The sequence below is a fragment of the Jaculus jaculus genome, chromosome 18 (assembly GCF_020740685.1).
Source record: "Jaculus jaculus isolate mJacJac1 chromosome 18, mJacJac1.mat.Y.cur, whole genome shotgun sequence".
Classification (NCBI taxonomy): Eukaryota; Metazoa; Chordata; class Mammalia; order Rodentia; family Dipodidae; genus Jaculus; species Jaculus jaculus.
Genome location: NC_059119.1, coordinates 58,655,756 through 58,677,006, shown reverse-complemented (window position 1 = coordinate 58,677,006; position 21,251 = coordinate 58,655,756). Strand labels below are relative to the sequence as shown.

Sequence of the window (21,251 nt, the reverse complement as noted above, 5' to 3'; positions counted from 1 at the left end):
ATGCTTAAGTTATTTCCAAAACACCTATTTTTCTCTTCTTTGGTTGGTTTTCTTTTGAGGCATGGTTTCACTCTAATTCAAGCTGACCTGGAACTCCCTCTGTAGCCCAGGCTTGCCTCCAATGAAGTGATCCTTCTACCTTAGCCTCTCAAGTGCTGGGATTAGAGCCCTGAGCCACAATTCCTAGACTTAGTTGACTATTTTGTTTGTTTTCCTTTGGAATGTATTCTATGGCTGTTTTCTTTGTGTGGGGCTTAATGATTGACATTCTAAAGTTACCATGCCCCAATTTAGACTTGTATCAGTTAAACATTAAAAAATACCAAAATTCTCCTTCAGAGTCCCCATTCCTTTAGTTTTTGATGTCACAAAATTACTTTACTATGCATTTGTGCTCCCAAACATGAAGTAAAAATTCTTTTAAATATATTAATCTTGTGTGTAAAAATGCAACATAAGGTTATAAAACAAAGCTATAGTAACAGTAGCTTTTAGAATAATTTAAAAACTATATCACTGTCTTAAATCGTATACAAAATGAAGACTAAGGTTACAGACCATTGTTGCAATAATACATTTGATCATTTCCCATGTAATTACTTCTATTGAGATCTTGATTTATTCATATGATTAAGACTAACTGTATGATGTCTTGCAGAATTCAGTTGCACAATTTCTTTTTGCAAGGTAGGCTGAATGACAGTATAGCCCCTGGCTTTTGTTCAGGAATGTCTTAATTTCTCTTTCATTTATACCAGATATAGCACACTTGGTTAACAGCTTTTCAAAGAAATTATTTTGAATATATACGCCTACTACTTTTTGGCCCCAATGATTCTAATGAGAAATCTGCTGATAATCTTATTGGCGGTCCATCATATGTGAAAGTCAATTTTCTCATGCTGCTTTTAAGTTTTTTATCTTTTGAAAATTTTATTTTCAAACATTAGTTTTCTTTTTGAAAATTTCATACATGTATGCATTTTGGTCATACTCGCCCCCCATTACCCTCTCTTATGCCCCTTTCTCTGACCCCCAAACTGTTCCTCTTCCCACCTGGTCCACTTTCTGCGCTCATGTGTTTGTTGTTGACTCAGAGTTTAGTTAAGGTTGCTGACTTGAAGATGTGGGTTTAGAGCGGTTACTAACTGGAGCGTGGGCAGCTTGCCAGTGATGACATCACTGAAAACGTGACTCCTCCTCCCACAGACACTACTAGTAGGCTGCCTCCATGGAGAGATGGGTTCTGAGCTCACCCCACTCCACTCCATGATGGAATGCTAACAGGCTCAGCCTTGTGCATGAAACCACGTATGTTGTGAGTTCACAAATGCATGGCCACATCATGTCCAGAAGACAGCATTCTACACCATTCCTTCCTCCTGATCATCCTGCTCTTACATTCTTTCCACCCCCTCTTTCACTGTTTTTCTGAGCCTTGAAAGGGATGGTATTGTAGTCCCATTCAGGCCAGAATACTCAATAGTCATTTATTCTTGGCACTTTGACCAAATATCCATCTGTTTTAACCTCAGTCAACTGCAAAAGAAGCCTTTTTGTTCAAGGCTGAGAGCAGCACTAAGCTATGAGATTAAACATAAATAGGTAAGAAACAGTTTGACAAAATGTCTATTAAACATGACCAATAGGTACATTTCTTCCGATAGCCTGTGACCTCCCCAGCCATGGGCTTTTGATCCAATGTATGGTACCAGTCAGAGTTTTTCTGGATGTTCGTTGAATTTCTTAGATGTATATATTTATATATTCTATCAAATTTGGGGAGTTTTCAGCCATTATTTCTTCAAATATTTTTGCTGGATCTATTTCTCCTCCTAGGATGATCAAATGCCTACACTGATCAGCATGATGTTTTACAGGCCCCTGAGGCTATGCTTAGTTTCCTCGCATCTTTTCTTCCTCTTCCCTTACAGTGATAATTTCCATAGACACACACGTAAGTTTTACAGTTCCTTCTCCCTTCTTGAGTCTGCCTTTAAGATATTTTAATAAGTTTTCATTTCAATGATTGTGATTTTCAGCTCCTGAATCTCCTTTTGGTTTACTTTTATGTTTTCTATCACCTTCTTTATATTTCTGTTTGGTTCATTTGTAATGTTGTTTTTCTGTATGCCTTGCAACATTTTTGTTGAAGCTAATTATTTAAATCTAAGAATATGATAACTATATTACTTTTCCACAGAGTTCACTATACTTTGTTACTTAATTTTTAGATTTAAAATTTTTTATTTTAGGGTATGTGCTAAGGTGCATACTGAGGTGTAAACTTCCAGTCTTCTTGGGTCTTTTTTACCCGCATCATTTTCCTTTACTTGGTCTTCATGGTCATATTTTAATTTCCCATGTATGTGCAGTGTCCTAGTCTTTAATGTTGAGTTATCCAGAGGAGAAAAAGAAGAAGGAGAGAGGTAGTCCTTTAAATCTTGCGCTCAGTTCACACGAGAGAGGAGCCATCACCAGTGAAGTACGCGTGAATCTAGCGATGAGCCGCTTCTGCCGGCACTTCCGTACTCTGAAGCATCATGTAGTTGGAAGGCAGGGTACTTAGCCTACCCTGGGTCCCTACAGTGGACCGTGAGCGCTTAGGGAAGCTATGCGCAGTTGCCCACCATGGCTGGAGATGGGTCTTCAGTAGTTGCTCCTGTGCTCTCATCTAGAATTGACCAAAATTAACTGCAATTTATCAACTTTATCAATTTATAACAAAGTGTTTCCATGGAAGTTTCAAGCCTTCAATGTACTCCAAAGTTCCAAACTATTTCAAGCAGACAGTCTCTGCCAGTGGAGCTTCTGACTGGCCGGGAGGCACTCCTGCCATCTTCGATGCTGCATCTTCTCACAGTATGGCTCCCGTCCTTACCTTTTTAATTCTTAATTATCTTTATGATTGGATATGGACATAGTTCATATGTAAACATCACATGTTGGTACCATCCCTTCCCTCCTCACTGAGGATGGAGGTCAACCCCATGGGAATTGTGGGTCACACATTATGGGGGCAGCAGTCAGTAAGAGGCAATGTCTCTGTGCAAAATGTCCCAACTTGTGGCTCTTATCTGTCCTCTCTTCTGCAGAATTCCCTGAGCCATGTTAGCATCTTTACCTTTTTTTGTGTGAACTGTTTATAGTCTTTCATTTATTTCTTCAATTAGCTTATTGGCTATGTTTTTATCTTCATTCTCTTCGTTGTTGTGCTCTTAGTGGTATTTTTGAATAGAAGTCCTTTCCTCCCATAAACTGCTGCTTCTTGTCAAATGTGTTTTCCCCAGCAACAAGGTGGCAGCTGCTGGAGAAAAGGAGTCACGAGTACGGCCATCGCTGCAGTGGGACTGGCTGTGGTCTCTGGGTCAAGGTTGCAGAGGAATATGGAAGAGTTTAGAGCTTTGCACAGACAAGACGCGAAATGCTATAAGTAGAGCTTTATGGACCGTTCTTGTCAATTTGGTCTATATGCCTCCTGAGTGTGGATGTTTAGCTCTTTCTCTAGATTTGGAATTTTTTTTTACGATGATTTTCTTGAATAGACTGTTTATTCTTCTATATTATACTGTAGTTCTGCTTTTATCCCTATGAGTCGTAAAGTTGGTCTTTTAATGGCATCCCATATAAATTGTGCATTAATTTTTCCTTAATTTAACTTTGTCAGTGTCTGGATCCCCTAGTTTATATTCTATTTTTTTATTCTATTGAAGTCTTGTTGCTGTTTTACTTACTGAGTTTTTTTTTTGTTTCTAAAATTTCAGTTTTTTTGTATGTCTGTCTCTTTATTGAATTCCTCATAAAGCTTTTATTGACTTTATAATTTCATTCCTCTGCTAGTATTCTCTTTGAATTCCAATCTCTAGATAGGCAAGTATCAACACATACTGGGTAACATGAAAAACCCAGATAATATGTCTCCTTCAAGAATTACTAATCTCATAGTAGAGAACACTCGTGAATGCTACTTAGAGGAAAAAGCAGACAACTCAAAAGAGTGATTATGAATATGGCATAAAGAAACAGGTAAGTGCCTGAATAAAATCCACAGAATTCAAAGCACACAGATAAACGCCTACTTGAGTTTCAGAATGATGCAAACAGCCGAGTAAGATGAGGAAGTAAACAAAGGTATGAAAACGGAATATGTTAAGAGGTGGATCTTTCTGATAGGAAGAAAAGTATTGAGACAACTGAAATGTTCAAGTGTGTAGGTTATGAATGTTAGCTTCATGATTTTGTTGCTTTTTGGTTTTGTGTGAAATAGTAAAGCATTAAAGGGTATATTGACAACTTACTGTCCAATAGTTGAGCAAAAGTAAATTTTGAAGTATAGTTGAAATTTTGTGAGACAGATTATTTTCTAGATAGAAATTTTCCTTTACTGTCATAATTCAAGATTCTTTGCTGTTCGTGTATTTTCTAGGTAGAATCGGTGGTTTGGGAAGTCTTGGCTTGAATTCTGCTTCTAAGTCTGTCATTAGGACTTTATTCTGGTTTTGAAACTTCAGGTAACCTCTCCAACCGAATTATTGCTGTAGCATAAGTGACACTAATTTTGCTTTACTCATTGTGGCATAAAAGCCACCCAGGATTGCCTCTCTGGCCCATCTTGGATGGAGTGAAGATGAGTGTGCCTTCTGAGCACTCTCATGCTGGCATCCCTAACTACCTTGGCCATTGGCATAGGGCCATTTGGAATGTCAACTGTGCCATCTGATAATGCTATAAAAAGACCTATAGCTGCTGCTCTCCAGCCATCTGTGCTTTCCTTTGGCATGGGACTGTTGGGTAGTTTGTCTTTCGTTGGCATGGGCTTTGTAGGGTGGCTTACATCTGCTAGTCCTGGGCACTTGCTTGGTGATCAAGTTGACATAGAATTGCTTCCTTGGCACCATCTTTATGTCTTCAGAGTTTTGTACCTGCTGACTTCTGAAACCAGGCTTATGATTTGTTTGCATTATAATTGCATTTTGGAATGTTACAGACACCCAGTTTTATGGAACCTACTGACACAAACCTAGCTTAGACGTTCAAATTTAAATTGTTCTGATCAGAAGTCTCAGAAGAATTAATAAATGCACCTTTTCTTAAGATAGCAAATCGAGTACACCTTAAATATCTTCCTTCCTGAACTGAAACTCTAGAAATGTGTGTATATGTTTTTGAAATTTGTAACTGGAATTCAATATAAGAATACCTGATGGGCCAGGAGTTGTAAGAATCCACTATAATTTATTTTCTTTCTTTCTCTTTCTTTCTTTCTTTCTTCCTTTCTTTCTTCTTCTTCTTTTTTTTTTTGTTCTGCCTTTGCCTGGTTTTTGGTATGAGGGTGATGCTGGCTTCATAGAAGGAGCTTGGTAGAATTCCTTTCTTTTCTATTTTATGGAAAAGTTTGAGATGCATTGATGTTAGTTCTTCCATGAAGGTCTGGCAAAACTCACCAGTGAATCCACCTAGGCCTGGGATTTTTTTTTAGTTAGGAGATTTTTTAATAACTGCTTGGATCTCTGTACTTGTTATAGGTCTATTTAAATGGTTTATCTCATCTTGGTTTAATTTTGGTAAGTCATATGAATCAAGGAAATCATCCATTTGCAAACTTAGAGGCATATGTATTCTTAAAGCATGTCCTTATAATTGCCTGAATTTCTTTGGTATCTGTTATAATGGTGACTTTTTCGTCTCTAATTTTATTAATTTGTATCTCTTCTCGCTTTCTTCTGGTCAGATTTGCTAAAGGTTTATCAATCTTGTTAATCCTTTCAAAGAACCAACTCTTTTGTTGATTCTTTGGATTTTTTTGTTGTTGTTGTTGTTTCTATTTCATTAATTTCTGCCTTAATCTTTATGATTTCTTCTCATCTACTGCTTTTTGGTTTGCCTTGTTCTTCTTTTTCCAAGGCCTTAAGGTAGATCACTAAATTGTTTATTTGTGAACACTCTAACTTCTTTTTTTTTTTTTTGTAGGGTCTCACTCTGGTCCAGGCTGACCTGGAATTCACTGTGTAGTCTCAGGGTGGCCTGGAACTCATGGTGATCCTCCAACTTCTGCCTCCCGAGTGCTGGGATTAAAGGCGTGCGCCACCATGCCCGGCTTGCCTAATTTCTTAATATAGGCACTTAGAGCTATAAATTTACCTCTTAGGACTGCCTTCATTGTGTCACAAAGGTTTTGGTATGTTGTGTTGTCATCATCATTTGATTCTATGAATGTACTGATTTCCTTTTTGATTTCTTCAATGACCCACTAATCATTCAATAGTGTGCTGCTTAGTCTCCATGAATTTCTGTATGCTTTGTAGCTTTTCTTGTTGCTGATTTGCAGCTTAATCCCATTGTGGTCAGATAGAGTACAAGGGATTATTTCAATTTTCCTATATTTGTGGAGATTTGCTTTGTGTCCTAATATATGGTCTATTTTAGAGAATGTATCATGTGTTGCTGAGAAAAATGTATATTCTGTAGCATTTGGATGGGATGTTTTATAGATATCTGTTAGAACCATTTGTTCCATGACATCATTTAATTCAGATGTCTCTCTGTTTATTTTTTGCCAGGATGACCTGTCAATTGATGAGAGTGGGGTAAAGTCTCACACTACAATTGTGTTTGATATTTTCTGCGACCATAAGTCTAATAGTGTTTGAAATTGGGAGCCCCCCATGTTAGGCGCATATATGTTTAGGATTGTAATGTCCTCCTGCTGGAGTGTTCCTTTAATCAGCATAAAACGACCTTCTTTATCTTCACTAATGTTGGTTTGAAGTCTATCCTGTCAGATATTAGGATAGCAACCCCTGCTTGTTTTCTAGGCCCATTTGCTTGAAATACTGTTTTTCATCCTTTCACCCTAAGGCGGTATCTATGTTTTATTGAGAGATGAGTTTACTGGAGACAACAAATGGCAGATCCTGCCTTTTAATCCAGTCTGCAAGCCTGTCTTCTGGATGGTGCACTGAGGCCACTGATATTAAGAGTCATTATTGAAAAGTATGCATTCATTCTCACCATTCTTATTTTGTAATGTTTCCTGTTTTCCTTTTACTCATTTGTTTTAACTGCTATTTGAGTGTGGTTTATTTTTTCCTATTTCCTCCTTTGTATATTTTGCTTTCTCTTCAGCATTAATAATTCCTTCAAGTATTTTCTGTAGAGCTGTTTTAGTTGTCAGAAATTCCTTTAGCCTGTTTTTGTTGTGGAATGTCCTTATTTCTCCATCAATTTGGATTGATAGCTTTGCAGGATAAAGTAACCTTGGTTGACAGTTGTAATCTTTCAGAACTTGGAATACATCATTCCAAGCCCTTCTGGCTTTTAAAGTTTGTGTTGAGTAGTCTGCAGTTATTCTGATGGGCTTGCCTTTGTAGGTTACTTGCTTCTTCTAACTGCTTTCAATATATTTTCTTTGGTTTGTGTGTTTAGTAGTTTTAATTAAAACATGGAGAGGAGAGGTTCTTTCCAGGTTTTGTCTGTTTGGTGTTCTAAAAGCTTCTTGTATCCGCACTGCCATTTCCTTTCCAATTTGGGGGAAATTTTTCTTCTATGATTTTGTTAAAAACACCTACTAAGCCTCTGGATGGAAATTCTTCTCTTTCTGTTACACCCTGAATTCTTATCCAGATAACTATGAAAAGATCAAACATATCTTGAAATTCCCATTCATACCTTGCTATTCACTTGTCTTTCTCTTTGTTGCACTATATTAGATCTGCCACCTGGTCTTCTAGTTTAGATAAGCTCTTCTCTTCTGCATCCATTCCACTGGTGAGACTTTCCACATAGGTTGTATTCTTCAGAGCCAGGATTTCAGCCTGGTTTTTCTTCAGTATTTCTATTTCCTTACTCATTTCTTGTAATGACCTCTATATTTCATTAAGCTGGTTTCTTGTGTTCTCTTTCAGAAGTTTGTTTTCTTGCTTAATTCCTTTGTTTTCTTCTTTGATTCCCTTCATTTCTTCTCTGATTTCTTTGAGCATGAATACCATCATTTTCTTAATCTTTGTCAGGTATTTCATCTAAAACAGTCTCATTAGCGATCATTTCTGATGACTTCATAGTTTTTGGTGGGACTGTATTGTCTTGATTCTTTTAGTTTCTTGTATAATATTGTAGTGACTTTTGCATCCTGAATTGATTTGATGCTTGGGTTTTCTACTTATCTGTAGTGTTCCCAGATGTGGTAATCCATCTGTATACACCCTCAGGATATGAGTTCAAGGTGCCAGGTGTAGCTTTTGTCCCCTAATCAAGCCACAGAAGTAATCTTAGGAGTTGAGTTTGCTTGCTAAGCAAGTAATCTAGTGTACTGGGTGGAATAATTTATTGGCAGATTCTAAACTGCAACTGAGTAACATACACAATCAATAAAAACCAGCAGAAAGTATGCAGTGGTGGGGATTAAAACAGATAGTCATATAAAGCCAAAATCACTAATGGTGTGTGTTGTTCTAAACCCTTAATCCTGTCAGCTGGGAGAGAGAGATTTTTGTTCTGAATTGGGTCCCAGGTCAACCTGGATCTGGATCAGGCTCTGCCCCCAATTGACAGAAGCAAAAAACAAAGGCCCTATATATACAAAAGAATCAAAGGAAACAATATTCCACCCCCAAATACAGGTTATTTGAAAATGGTAAAGCCAACCCAGAACATCTGCCTCATAACCTGCCCTGACCAGGAAAGAGATTAGCTCTTGCAGTGCACGCCTGTGTACCTTTTTTTTTTTTTTTTTTTTTTCCTTTTGGTCAGTCAGCCTAGTTACATTTTGGGGTGGCTTCCATCTCACCAATGCTGAGTGCCCGCCTCGATCCCTCAGTGTCGTGCTGTGCAGCTGCACCTCTGATGGGCTCTGCAGGCTGAGCTGCCACTGGGGGCTGAGTGCTGGAGGTTCCTGGTTCTGGTGGGGGGGGATGGGAGAGCTCAGACTTCCGGAGTTGCTCGCACTTTCAGTAGCTCTTTAGTTGACCTCAGCTGTCTTCCCTTCAGATTTCTTCACTTTGCAAGAAGGCTGATGGACTTGAAAAATCTATTGCTTGGTCTCTGCACGCCTCGTGGGGTGGCACTGGGCAGGTGTGGAGCACAGGTCCTGGGCTGTGAGCCCCTCAGGTGGGACTCTGGCCATTTTCCTCCTTTCTGGTGGATCTTGATCTCCCCAGCTTCTCCACCGTGTCTAAGAATGACCTATACTCCTTTACTTTTCAGAAAAAGAATGTATTTTGCTGGGATTTTTGCTTAAATCCCTCCCTCGGCTGGCTTGGCGTGGCTCCAATCCACCATCTTACCCGGAAGTCTTCCTCTACACAATATTCTATGCAACAGATACAGAGTACACTGCACAGCAACCTAGGGAACCTTCTCTAAAATACACCATTCTGTCAGAAAGCAAGTCTTACCAAAAATTAAAAAATAAAAATAATCTTTTAAAATATTTATTTGAGAGAAGCAGAGAGAGAGAATGGACACACTAGGACAGCTGCTGCAAACGAACTAGACGCATGGTAGACACACTGGACACTTGTACGTCAGGCTCTTGCAGGTACTTGAGAACTGGACCTGTGTCTTTAGGCTTTGCAGGTAAGCATCTTAACTGCTAAGCCATCTTTCCAGCCCCAAAATAACCTCTTGTATTTTATCAGATCATAGTGGAATAAAACTACAAGACAATAGCTAAAGAACCTATACAAATAGCTAGAGAGTGACAGTATACACTTGATTACCAATAATTAATTGAAGAAATCAAGAAGGAAATTTTAAAAGACTTAGTACCAATTGAAATGAAATCAAAACTTATCAAATAGTTTAAGAGAAAACAAACCCATTCTATGAGGAATATGTATAGTTAGACCACTTACATTGAAGTACAGATCTCAAATAAATGTGTACCGCAAGTTCTCATGAAACATGACCAAGCCAAGCCTGAAACCAGAAAGGTGTAATAAACATCAGATCAGAAATTAATGAAATGGGACCTAAACAAATAACACATAGAATCAATAAAATGAAGGCTTGGTTCTTTGCAAAAATGAATCAGTTTCACAAACTTATCAAAAATGACCAAAACAGAGATTGTGATGATTAATATTGATTACCAACTTGACACAGTCTAGAATCACTAGTAAAATAAGGCTCAAGGCATGTCTGTAAGTTTTCTAGTTTGAGTTAATTGAGATAACACAATAGAATGTGGGCAGGATCATTCGATAGGCTCAGATCCTGGACTGAACAAGGAAAAAGAGAACTGGGCACCAGCATCCATCTTTGTCTGTGTCTGGACTGTGGGCACAGCAATATCATTAGCCACTTCACACTGTGCCCTCAATATGATCAGTCACCTCGCACGGTGCTGACATGACTTCCCACCAGGGCGTACTGTGCCCTCAGTATGATCAGTCACCTCACATGGGGCTGACATGACTTCTCAGCAAGACGTACTTGTAACCTCAGTAGGAGAACCATAATAAACTCTGTTTCTTGATTTTCTTTTGAAAGATATTTTCTCACAGCAATGAGAAAAGCAACTAATACCAAAAATTGGTACTAGTAGTGGGGCCTCTCCTGAAATAAACTGACCATGATTCATGATGTGTCCTTTTTTTTTTTTTTTTTTTTTTTTTTTTTTTTTTTTTTGAGGCAAGGTCTCACTTTAACTGAGGACGACCTAAAACTTATTATGTAGCCCTAACTAGCCTGGAACACACAGAAATCCTCCTGTCTCAGTCTCCCAAGTATTGAAACTTAAGGTTTGCAAAAATCACATCTCACTGTTAAGATGTCACTTTTTTTCATTTTTTGGCTCAGGAGACCTTTCAATTGATGTGAATAGGGTCGTAAAGTCATCCACTACTGTTGTGCTGGGGTTAATCTGTTACAATATATCTACCATTTGTTTAACTGAGTACACCTGTGTTGGGTGCACATCCCTTTAGAATAGTAATTCACTCTTGTTGGACTGCGCCCTTCGTCAGTATTATCTTCATTTCTTTTTTAATTTTTTTTTTATTTTTGAGATAGGGTCTTGCTGTAGCCCCAACTGACCTGGAATTCACTATGTACTCTCAGGGTGGCCTCAAACTCACAGAGATCCTCCTACCTCAACCTTGCAAATGCTATGATGAAAGGCATATGCCACCACACCTGGTTCCTGCTTTAAAAAAAAAAAATTGTTATTATATGAGAGAGAGGCAGATATTTAGGGAGAACACCAAGGCCTCTGGCTAGTGCAAGCAAACTCCAGATGCATGTGCCACCATGTGCATCTGGCTTACGTGGATTCTGGGGAATGGAACTTGGGTCCTTAGGCTTCGCAAGCAAGTGCCTTAACCACTAAGCCATCTCTCCAGCGCTATTTTCTTTATTTCTTATGAGTAATGTTGATTTGACGTCTATCTTCTCAGATACGACAACAATATCACTGACTTTTTTCCTAGCCTTGTGTGCTTGAAATGCTATTTTTCATCTTTTCACCCTAAGGTAGGTAGTGTCTGTCTTTTATGGAGAGGTGTGTTTCTTGTAGGTACCAACAGAAGGATCCTGCCTTTAAAAAAAAATCCATTGTGCTTATGCATTTATATCAGAATTAGTATTGAAATGTGTATTCTTACTAATTGTTTCAGTGCTTAATATTTTTCTATTCTTTTTAATTAACTACTCAAGCATTTTTTTTTCCTGTAGCCTTATATATGTGTTTTTCCTTCTCTTCAACCAGAATTCCTTCAAGTATTTTCCATAGAGTTGACTGCATGGTTAGGAAGTCATTTAGCCTATTTTTATCATGAAAAACTCTTCTTACTCCATCAATCATGACAGATGTCTTTGCTGAGTGTAGTGGTCTGGGTTGGCAGCTATTGTTTTTCTGAATGTGACATCCAACATTCCAAACTTTCCTGCTTTTCAGGTTTTGCTGAGTGATTTCTTTTCTCCTTGTTTTCAAGTGCCTGCCTTTATGCCTGACTTGGTGTTTTGTTTTGTTTTTTTCTTCTTTAACATAATTCTTTTGGTCTGAATACTCATTTACTCTATTTTTTGGTCTGTGGATTCTTTTGGTGTTCTAAATATTTCCTATATTTGCACTTTCCATGATTTTGGGAAATTTTTCTTCTCTGATTTTGTTGAAAATACTTCCTATGCCTTAAGACTGAAATTATTCTCCTCCTATGTCCATATTTCTTAGACTTGACCTCTTCCTGGTATCCCAAATGTCTTGAAACTCTGGCTTGTACCTTATTAATTTATGTTGGAATGCTCTAATTCCTCCACCTGTCTTCAAGCTCAGATATTCTGTCTTCCTTGGTCCATCTATTGGTGAGGCTTCCTTCATGACTTTTTTATCTTGCTGGATTTATTGTGGGTTTCATTTCCAGCGTTTTATATCATTTTCTCTTCAGTTACTCCCATCTCTTTAGTTCTATCAGATATTGACTACCTTATTTCATCCAGCCAAATCCTTGTGCTCTCTTGGATTTCCTTCAGGAATTGGTCTTCTTTGATGTCTTTGAACATATTCACAATCATTCTTTTGAATTCTCTGGCCTTTCGTCTAATTCTTTCTAACTCTTGACCATTATTGCAGAACTCATAATTGGAGAAGTTGCATTGTCTTGCTTCTTGTGTTTGTTATGTTATTGTATTTGCATTTTCACATCTTGCGTTATTTCATTACTTGGATTACCTTTTTATTATACCAGATATAGTCTTAAGCATGTAATTCAAAAGCTATCTTGTGAGTCTAGGAGCTTATGTTACCAAGTGAGGACTCTATATTACTCCCAGAGCAGCATACCAATAGCAGGGGTGACCAAAGGTAGTGATACTTTCAACTGTGCAGTTATTTTAGTAGCAAATTAACAATGGTTCCTTTGATTTCACTAACTTGTAGATAAAGGCACAGGTAATATTTGAGTATAATATGATTTTTGTTTACTTATAAATGAGAGAAAAGTAGGGTGGATTGTGATTGGGACTAGTGTTAACTTTGGAAAAAAAATTGAAGGTAGCAATAGTGTCTAGGAGAGGATGGGTGCTTGAAGCTGTTGGGACCTCCACTTTTTGAGCATATCTGTGGGAGGTTGTAGTAATATGTTGCAAAGAGGAGAGAACTTGGAGAAGCATTTAGAATGAGCACAAGAGCATCTCCATTGTGCATGTGAATGGTAGTAGAGTGATCACAATAGTAGAGTGGGTGGAGAAAGTATATATAAGAATCCTAAAATCTCACTGATAAATATCCAACACAAACCATCATCAAATACCTATGTATGAGCAGAGATCTAAAAAATATGTCAAAAATGGGGCTGGAGAGATGGGCACTTGCCTGCAAAGCCCAAGGACACATGTCCAAACCTCCAGGTCACATGTAATCCAGACACACCGTGCACATGTGTGCGGCATGAGGCACATGTGCCACAAGGAGGGTTGCAGCGGCTGGAGGCCCTGGATGTGCCCATCCTCAGTCTTTCTCAAAACAAATTCCTAAAAAATAAAACCAGAAACTTTAGAAAATAAAATGATAAAAATATCATAAATGGCAAACATAAATCCTAGCTGACTTATGATTTAAAAGACAAAGCATACTAAAGGTATATTAAATTCCAAACAAGGTAAGGTATTGTAGTGGTCAATAGTTCTTCACTGGCAGGATGGGTTTGAATTCCTTTCCTCCCTGGGGTACGCTGCCTTATCGACCTCCCTGCCCTCTTACGGGAAGTGTGATCTGCACTTCCAATTAGACCATGAATGGGATTCTGGTTGTTTTGCCCCAGTGGCGACTAGGCCATCTAACTCTGGGTGTTTTTCTGGTCTTCCTAGGATAGGTAGTGAAGAGTGCACCCCCTCCCCCAGGATACTGTCGCCTTCCTTGCTCATCTGGGCTAGGCGTAGGGAGAAGGTGCAGATGAGACCCCTGGCCCTCTGCGATCCCAGGTGTTCCTGATGCTGGAAGAGAGTACGTGACATTGCCTAGTGGTGCTGCATGGAATTCAGCTGGTCCCTGTCTTCTCTTGGGTTCTGATCTTGCAAGGCCGCTTTACATGCAGAGAAGCACTCCCCCCCACCCCTCAGTTTCCAGCCTTCCCACAGCATCACTGGTGGATGGGGGTACTGGTCCATGCTCATCCACACTGATGAACAGCAGTTCTATGTTGCTTCTCGGCAGAACGCTCACCTTGCTGAATGAACTCATTCACAGATTTTGTCCCTTGCAAAAAAGAAAGCATGCTGTGTATTACTATCTTGCTTCTTTTGTTTCCCAGGTTTCATAGGTGAGGCTTCTAAGTTGTCATCTTGGCCAGGAGATAGGATTTTGATTGAGCATATTCACAGATCGGAAGGCATTTTCAGAATTCTATTAGCCAAAAGGCTAGAATACCTTTTAGCATGTCATTACATTGCAAATCATTTTCAATTGAAGTTCCTCAATTACACACTAAGTGGATTTTCGGATATGGAAATTTTCTCTTCACTTGCATAGAGGCCTGAAAAAACATCGATGTAGTTTGAAATTATAATATATTTCTGAGAATTTTTATAGGAATGTAGATATTACTTGGGGGAAAAAAGCTTTTGACAGTATAGGCCTGACATTACTTGCAATTCAATGTTAGTTCTCATCAAAATGATTTATCACATTATGTTTCATATAAGCAGTTTTGCCTTGTAATTTTAGCTTGAAACATTTTCAAGTCCACAGCAAAAGCTAATACTAAAGCCTTTCAAAGTTCACCATCATGACTGAGCATAGTTCTTCAACCATCTGAAAATGTAAAGGCCACTCTTATGTTGCAGCTAGGCAATCACAGGTTAGCTCTGGTCCAAACTCAAATCTAGAATCAGTTCCTCATCCTTAGTTCTACTCTGTGCAAATGCCTGCTATAAAATCTATCCTATCTTTTAAATCATCAACTATCATTTTCTCCTAGTCTCTTTTCACTCAGTTCAAAGTTTCTTGAGACTGACACTGTATACTCAAGAACAATGACCAGTACTTGTAGGCACTAATCATTTGCTATCTCAGAAGTATGAAACCAACCTGGACTACATAGTGATGACTGCCTCATTGTTTTCATTTTTTACAAAAAGGGGGGCCAGGGCTGGAGAGATGGCTTAGCAGTTAAGCGCTTGCCTGTGAAGCCTAAGGACCCCGTTCGAGGCTCGGTTCCCCAGGTCCCACGTTAGCCAGATGCACAAGGGGGCGCACGCGTCTGGAGTTCGTTTGCAGAGGCTGGAAGCCCTGGCGCACCCATTCTCTCTCTCTCCCTCTATCTGTCTTTCTCTCTGTGTCTGTCGCTCTCAAATAAATAAAAATTTTTTTAAAATATATTCTTTAAAAAGAGGGGCCAGTCATGGTGGTGCATGTCTTTAATGCCAGCACTTGGGAGGCAGAGGTAGGAGGATCACTACGAGTTCAAGGCCACCCTGAGACTATATAGTGAATTCCAGGTCAGCTTGGGCTACAGCAAGACCCTACCTTGAGAAACCAAAATAATAGTAATAATTAAAAAATAAAAATAAAATTTAAAAGTGGGGATAGCGCTAGGATGATAGCTCAGTAGATGAAGTGTTGCCCACGCAAGCGTCAAGTCCCGAATTCAGTCCCCAGTATGTCTATCATATGCCTGGAAGGCCAGTGCCATTCATGCCATGAGCAGCAAATTCTTGGGGCTCACTTGCAAGACAGTCGGGCTTAATGAGTGAGTTGTAGCTCATAAGAGGCCTTGTCTCAAAGAGAGATGGACCATGTACCCGGAGTACAATACCTGAGGTAGCTCTCTGGATTCCACATGCAGGTTGTAGGTACATACTCAGGTATACACACCTGCACACACATGTGGCTTCACAAATATGACCATTTATGTGCACATATGCACATACACATGTGTGCACAAAAAGAAACAGTGGGTGTGATAAAGCAACTCCCTCAGACTTGAAATCTCCCATTCCCCCAAAATAAATGAAAACAAGCAATTAAGGTTTTTATTTCATAACATATTCCTAAGTATGTCAGCTTGTTAAAAATATGTATCTTCCCTTTAGAGCATGAGATTATTCAGCTACTTGTGTGGTGTCTAATTAAGAAAAACTAACTTGTACTAGAAAAGAATGCTGAGAAATTTAAAAAACAATAAAGAATATTCATTGACCGTATATATTTTGTAATCTATTTCTTCCTTTCAACCTCTCCTTTTTAACTTGACCAAGATTACTTTTTGATCAACCTTTTCTTTTCCTTTGTTTACTAAGGATATTCATTACCTCGCTCTGGATAAAGGTGAACTGGCATTAGCGGAAGTTGCAAGGAAAAGAGCTTGTGACATTGATGCAGAATCAATATCTTCTGGAGTTGGTAAGAATTAATCCGTTTTTTAAAGTGCTTTTTGTCTTAATCAATATTTAATATCATTGCTATTAACTTTTTTAGGGCATGGTTGACTAATTTGAGTTACTGTCTTGGTAAAAGCAGTGTCTTTAAAAACAAGAATTTTACGCCTTAAGAAATTCTTTGGTATTGCTGAAAAAGTTGGAATTGTATATAAAGTTGATAATCGATGATAGTTACAATCACTGTTTAGCAGGAAGTTTAAAAAAAGACTTTGCATGAGATGTGGGCTGAGTATTTTTGTTACCAGTGTTGTAACGACCAACCCAGAAACTTCTGTACCCACTTTTTATACACAGACATGTCATATCTTGAATTCTCTTCTGACTCAGAGTGTTTCATGCAGGATTTTGGGTTTGTGATGTGATTTGGTTTTCTTTGAAAACTGGAACCTATGGTAGTGTTGTCTAAGAGCAGCTCATAATTGATGACTTTGTCTATAACAATCATAAAACAAAGCCTAAGATGACCTATCAGTAAAAACAGCTATTAAACTATTTTCAGGCCCTTCCCAAATGGGAATCTTCTAGAAACTTGTGTCATGGACAATCCACAGACAAATGAAAATGAGGTTTATAATAGACTTGCAGGTGGTACTGTAAGGTACACCAAGCCATATAACCAAGGTAGTCCTCAATCTGCAAACCAGGACTTGATTCTCCTCCTTTTTACCCGAGAGAGTTGTACATCAACCCAAAAAGTGACAGACCACTTTCACGTATCCGCTCATAGACTAGTATCAGGGAAGAATGAGTTCAGTTGGTCTGTCACTAGAACTTTTTTCTTTCCTGGGACTATGATCCTGCCTCCTTGTGAAATATTAATAACAACTAATGTTAATGGAACTCTTCCCATGTGACAGACATTCTAAGTAATAGCTAAATGAATTCGGTCCTCACCAAAACTCAGTGAATTATGATCTATATTTGTGAGAAGTTACTTTTACCTAAGTGATGAACCATGCCATCAGGAATGATGATACCTTATGACTCCTTTCTCTTTAGCCACTTAAGAAAACATAGCAAGAAGTTAATCCGTACCCAGCTGCTTTTTCTACTAGAGTATAAGATATAATGTAGGTTATCTTTTCATTTTAAGTACCTATTTAAATATACTCAAGATAGAAGAAAATGTGCGGTAATTAACATGAAATTTCAGAAAAAGGAAGAAATCTGCCTGTTTACCAAAACACATTTTGTTGTTTGCTGTATTCTGTGATAGTGTTACTATGGCCAGCTGATAATCCCTCAAGCAAACATGGTGTTCCTCCTTTGAGCCCAGCCTTATTTCTAGCAAACACTTTCTTTGAAGTCTGGTGGCTTCTTTTCTCTTCTAAATAATTATTACCTAATAAGCATAATGTTCAGTAACACTAGTAACTAGCAAGAGGTAATCTCTTAGATGATGCTTTTGTTCTAGAAAACTGGGTGACTCGGTCACAATTCCAACTGGATTTTTTTGGGGTGGGGTTGAAGTTGGGTCTCACTCTAGCTCAGGCTGACCTGGCCCTCACTCTGTAGTCCCAGGCTGGTCTCACTCATAGTGATCCTCCATCGTCTTACCTCTGTGCCCCCCCCCCCACATACACATAGTGCTTGGATTAAAGACATAGGCCACCATGCCCGGCTCCAAATGGATTTTTTTAAAGGAATCTATAGGCTCCTAATCCTGATCTCTTCCTAACTCTTCATTACAACCTATATCAGGCTGGAGAAAGCTAATTTCTCTTAAATTCCTTCAGTTTAATTCATTGTTTTCTCAAACTTTTCCCAAGGCAAAAAATAACTAAATTTTTGGTTTTCCAATTAAGAAAGAAGCCAAAGTACTAAGAGTCTTGGGCTGGAGAGATGGCGTAACAGTTAAGGTGCTTGCCTACAAAGCCAAAGGACCCAGGTTCAATTCTCCAGGACCCACGTAAGCCAGATGCACAAGGTGGCACATGTGTCTGGAGTTCGTTTGCAGTGGCTGGAGACCGTGGCATGCCTATTCTCTCTATCTGCCTCTCTATCTCTCAAATAACAACAAAACTTTAAAAACTTAAAAAAAAAAAAACACCTCTATTTATTTGAGAGAAAGAAAGAGGCAGAGAGGAAGAGCCATCTCTCCAGCCCAATAAAAATATATATATATATTTTTTTTGGTTTTTCGAGGTAGGGTCTCACTCTAGCCCAGAATAAAAATATTTTTAAAAAGACTACTTAAGTTGGTCCACCTACATAGGAGAACCTGAAAAACAAAAGCATTGGATACAATTGCTAATAACACAAAAGCAAAAACTGAAAGATAAAGCTGATAATCTTTACAATTTGATAATTTTTATTTAAAGTTTTTAAATTCTTTAAAATTATTTTATTTCTTTGGGGGGGGGGGAATGGGCATGCCAGGGCCTTCAGATGTGCCACCTTGCACATCTGGCTCACGTGGGCCCTGGGGAATTGAACCTAGGTCCTTTGGCTTTGCAGGCAAGCACCCTAACCACTAAACAATATCTCCTTAAACTTTATTTAAACTTTATAAAAATGGCTTTGTAGGAAGGATGTAAAATTCTGTACCATGATAACATTGTGAATATTAACTTTGGCCTCAGACTTATTACTGTCATTTGCAAGCAATTTGCCTTTTCTGTGCCTAACTTTCCTTATTGTTACATGATATTATTGGTACCTAGGTTATGAGTTGTTATGAGGTTAATTCATGCTATATATAGTGTCTGTCAAAGAATGAAGCTCAGTGATGCTAGATATTAACAGTGCTTTCCAAAATTAAAGGATGCATTTTCAGTCATAAACATTTTTGAGTGATAAGATGTAACATGCATGAAATATAATACAAAAATGTTGATTCTTGTTAACTATAAATTGATTCTTACCTATTTAAGTTTTCTTTCTTTTTTTTTGTTTTGAGGTAGGTCTCACTCCTAGCCCAGGATGTCCTGGAATTCACTGTATAGTCTCTCAGGCTGGCCTTGAACTCATGGTGATCTTCCTACTTCTGCTTCCTGAGTACTGGGATTAAAGGCATGTGCCACCAAGTCCAGCTCATTCATATTCTTTTATTTATTTTGGTTTTTGAGGTAGGGTCTCATTCTGGTCTAGGCTGACCTGGAATTCATTATGTTGTCTCAGGATGACCTCGAACTCTTGGCGATCCTCCTACCTCTGCCTCCCGGTGCTGGGATGGAAGGCGTGTGGCACCACGCCTTGCTCTTACATTCTTTTTAAACATGGCATTTAATGACATTTTTGTCAGGAAAGTAGTTGGAATCAGTATCCTATACAATTTTCCTTAATGGTTTGAGAGATGGCTCAGCAGTTAAGGCACTTGCTGGCAAACCCTAACAACCTGAGTTTGAGTCCCCAGCACCCATGTAAAGCCAGGTGAACAAAATGCCGCATGTGTTTGGAGTTCACTTGCAGTGAGTAAAGGTCCTGCCGTGGCTTTTATCACCCTACCTCCCCCTCTCTCTCCTTTCTGTCTCTCTGTGCTGGTAAATTAAAACAAAAAATTAAAAGATTTTCCTTAAGATTGTATCTTTATAATTAAATCATTTATAATATAAGCCAAAAAAAGTTAAGACTGATATCATTCTGTAGTATGATGCAAAAGCTGTGTATTTGCACTTTCATGATCTGCTTCGTGTCATCTCACATGAGCGTCACTGTGGTACACTACCAGTGTTCTAATACCAATAGGGTATTTCTTATCGAGTAATTCTAGGGTTCCACCAAACAGGAGACCACAAACACAATGACTTACCAAGGAAAGGATTTCATTCCTTCTTGGCAGTCTTGAGCTATGTCCCAGGACCTTAGTGTGCATCACTGAAGATGTGTATCCGAGTCCACAGAAAAGAACAGAACGGAGGGCTAAAATTACTTTCTTGCCAAGTCTAACCTACCGAGGTTCTCTGCTGTGTCCCATTTAGCACAACCTAGTCAGAAGGCTGTATTAACTAAGAGGGTCTAGGGAATGTCTTTGATAGTGTGATTATGCACCCAGCAAAACACTGGTGACCATAAAAACAAAAGATACCAGTAGGGCCAACTAGCAATTCATCTGATACAGTGAGATTGAAAGGATAGAAAAAGAAAAGGAAAATGGAAAACAACTCTTTATATAATCCTTATGTCGGAGATAAGCATCTAACAGACATCCCAGCTGCACTTGATGTGACCGTCTACACATTTGCGTGTTGTAAAATTCTTCCAAATACATTATATTTCCAAATATATTTATCATATATGATCTTTCAGATACTATGCTATAAAAAGCTATAGAGCTTTATAAGTTGTCATCATCTTTAAAAGATAATTTAAAAGCTCTAGTATAAAAATTCATTCGTGCTTAATGGAGAATTTCAGAGACTGCAATACAAAGAATACAGTAAAAAGGTGAAGTTCTATTATTATTAGCTGCAGATAATTGCTAAAATTAGTGTGTTCATTTTTTGCCTATTCATAAAATTTAACAAAATCTGAATCATTATTTACCTCTTTTGTTACCAGTAACATATCATTAGCATAGTCCTTGACATTTTTCAAAACCATGCAAAGAACTTGCTTTTTTAGTAACTGTTCCTCTTACTAAGGCAAAACTCCACACAGTAGAGTTCTGTGGCTGCCAGGGACTAGGGAAGAAAGGGGAGTGAATAGGTAAAGCACAAGACTCTTAGGTCAGGGCTGGAGAGATGGCTTAGCGGTTAAGCGCTTGCCTGTGAAGCCTAAGGACCCTGGTTCGAGGCTCGGTTCCCCAGGACCCACATTAGCCAGATGCACAAGGGGTCACACGGGTCTGGAGTTCATTTGCAGTGGCTGGAAGCCCTGGCTCACCCATTCTCTCTCTCTCTCCCTTTATCTGTCTTTCTCTCTGTGTCTGTCGCTCT

At 38.6% G+C, this 21,251-nt stretch overlaps 1 protein-coding gene across 6 annotated transcripts in view; it reads left to right on the top strand.

Moving 5' to 3' along the window:
* The window catches only part of LOC101606968 (WD repeat containing planar cell polarity effector), a 262,683-nt gene that overhangs the window by 184,369 nt on the left and 57,063 nt on the right, over positions 1-21,251 (top strand). For all 6 annotated transcript variants that reach the window (XM_045137784.1, XM_045137783.1, XM_045137782.1 and 3 more), the window contains one exon: positions 16,234-16,336. In XM_045137784.1, the coding sequence (XP_044993719.1) occupies positions 16,234-16,336 (103 nt within the window). Of the gene's footprint in view, positions 1-16,233; positions 16,337-21,251 lie in introns of those variants that run through there.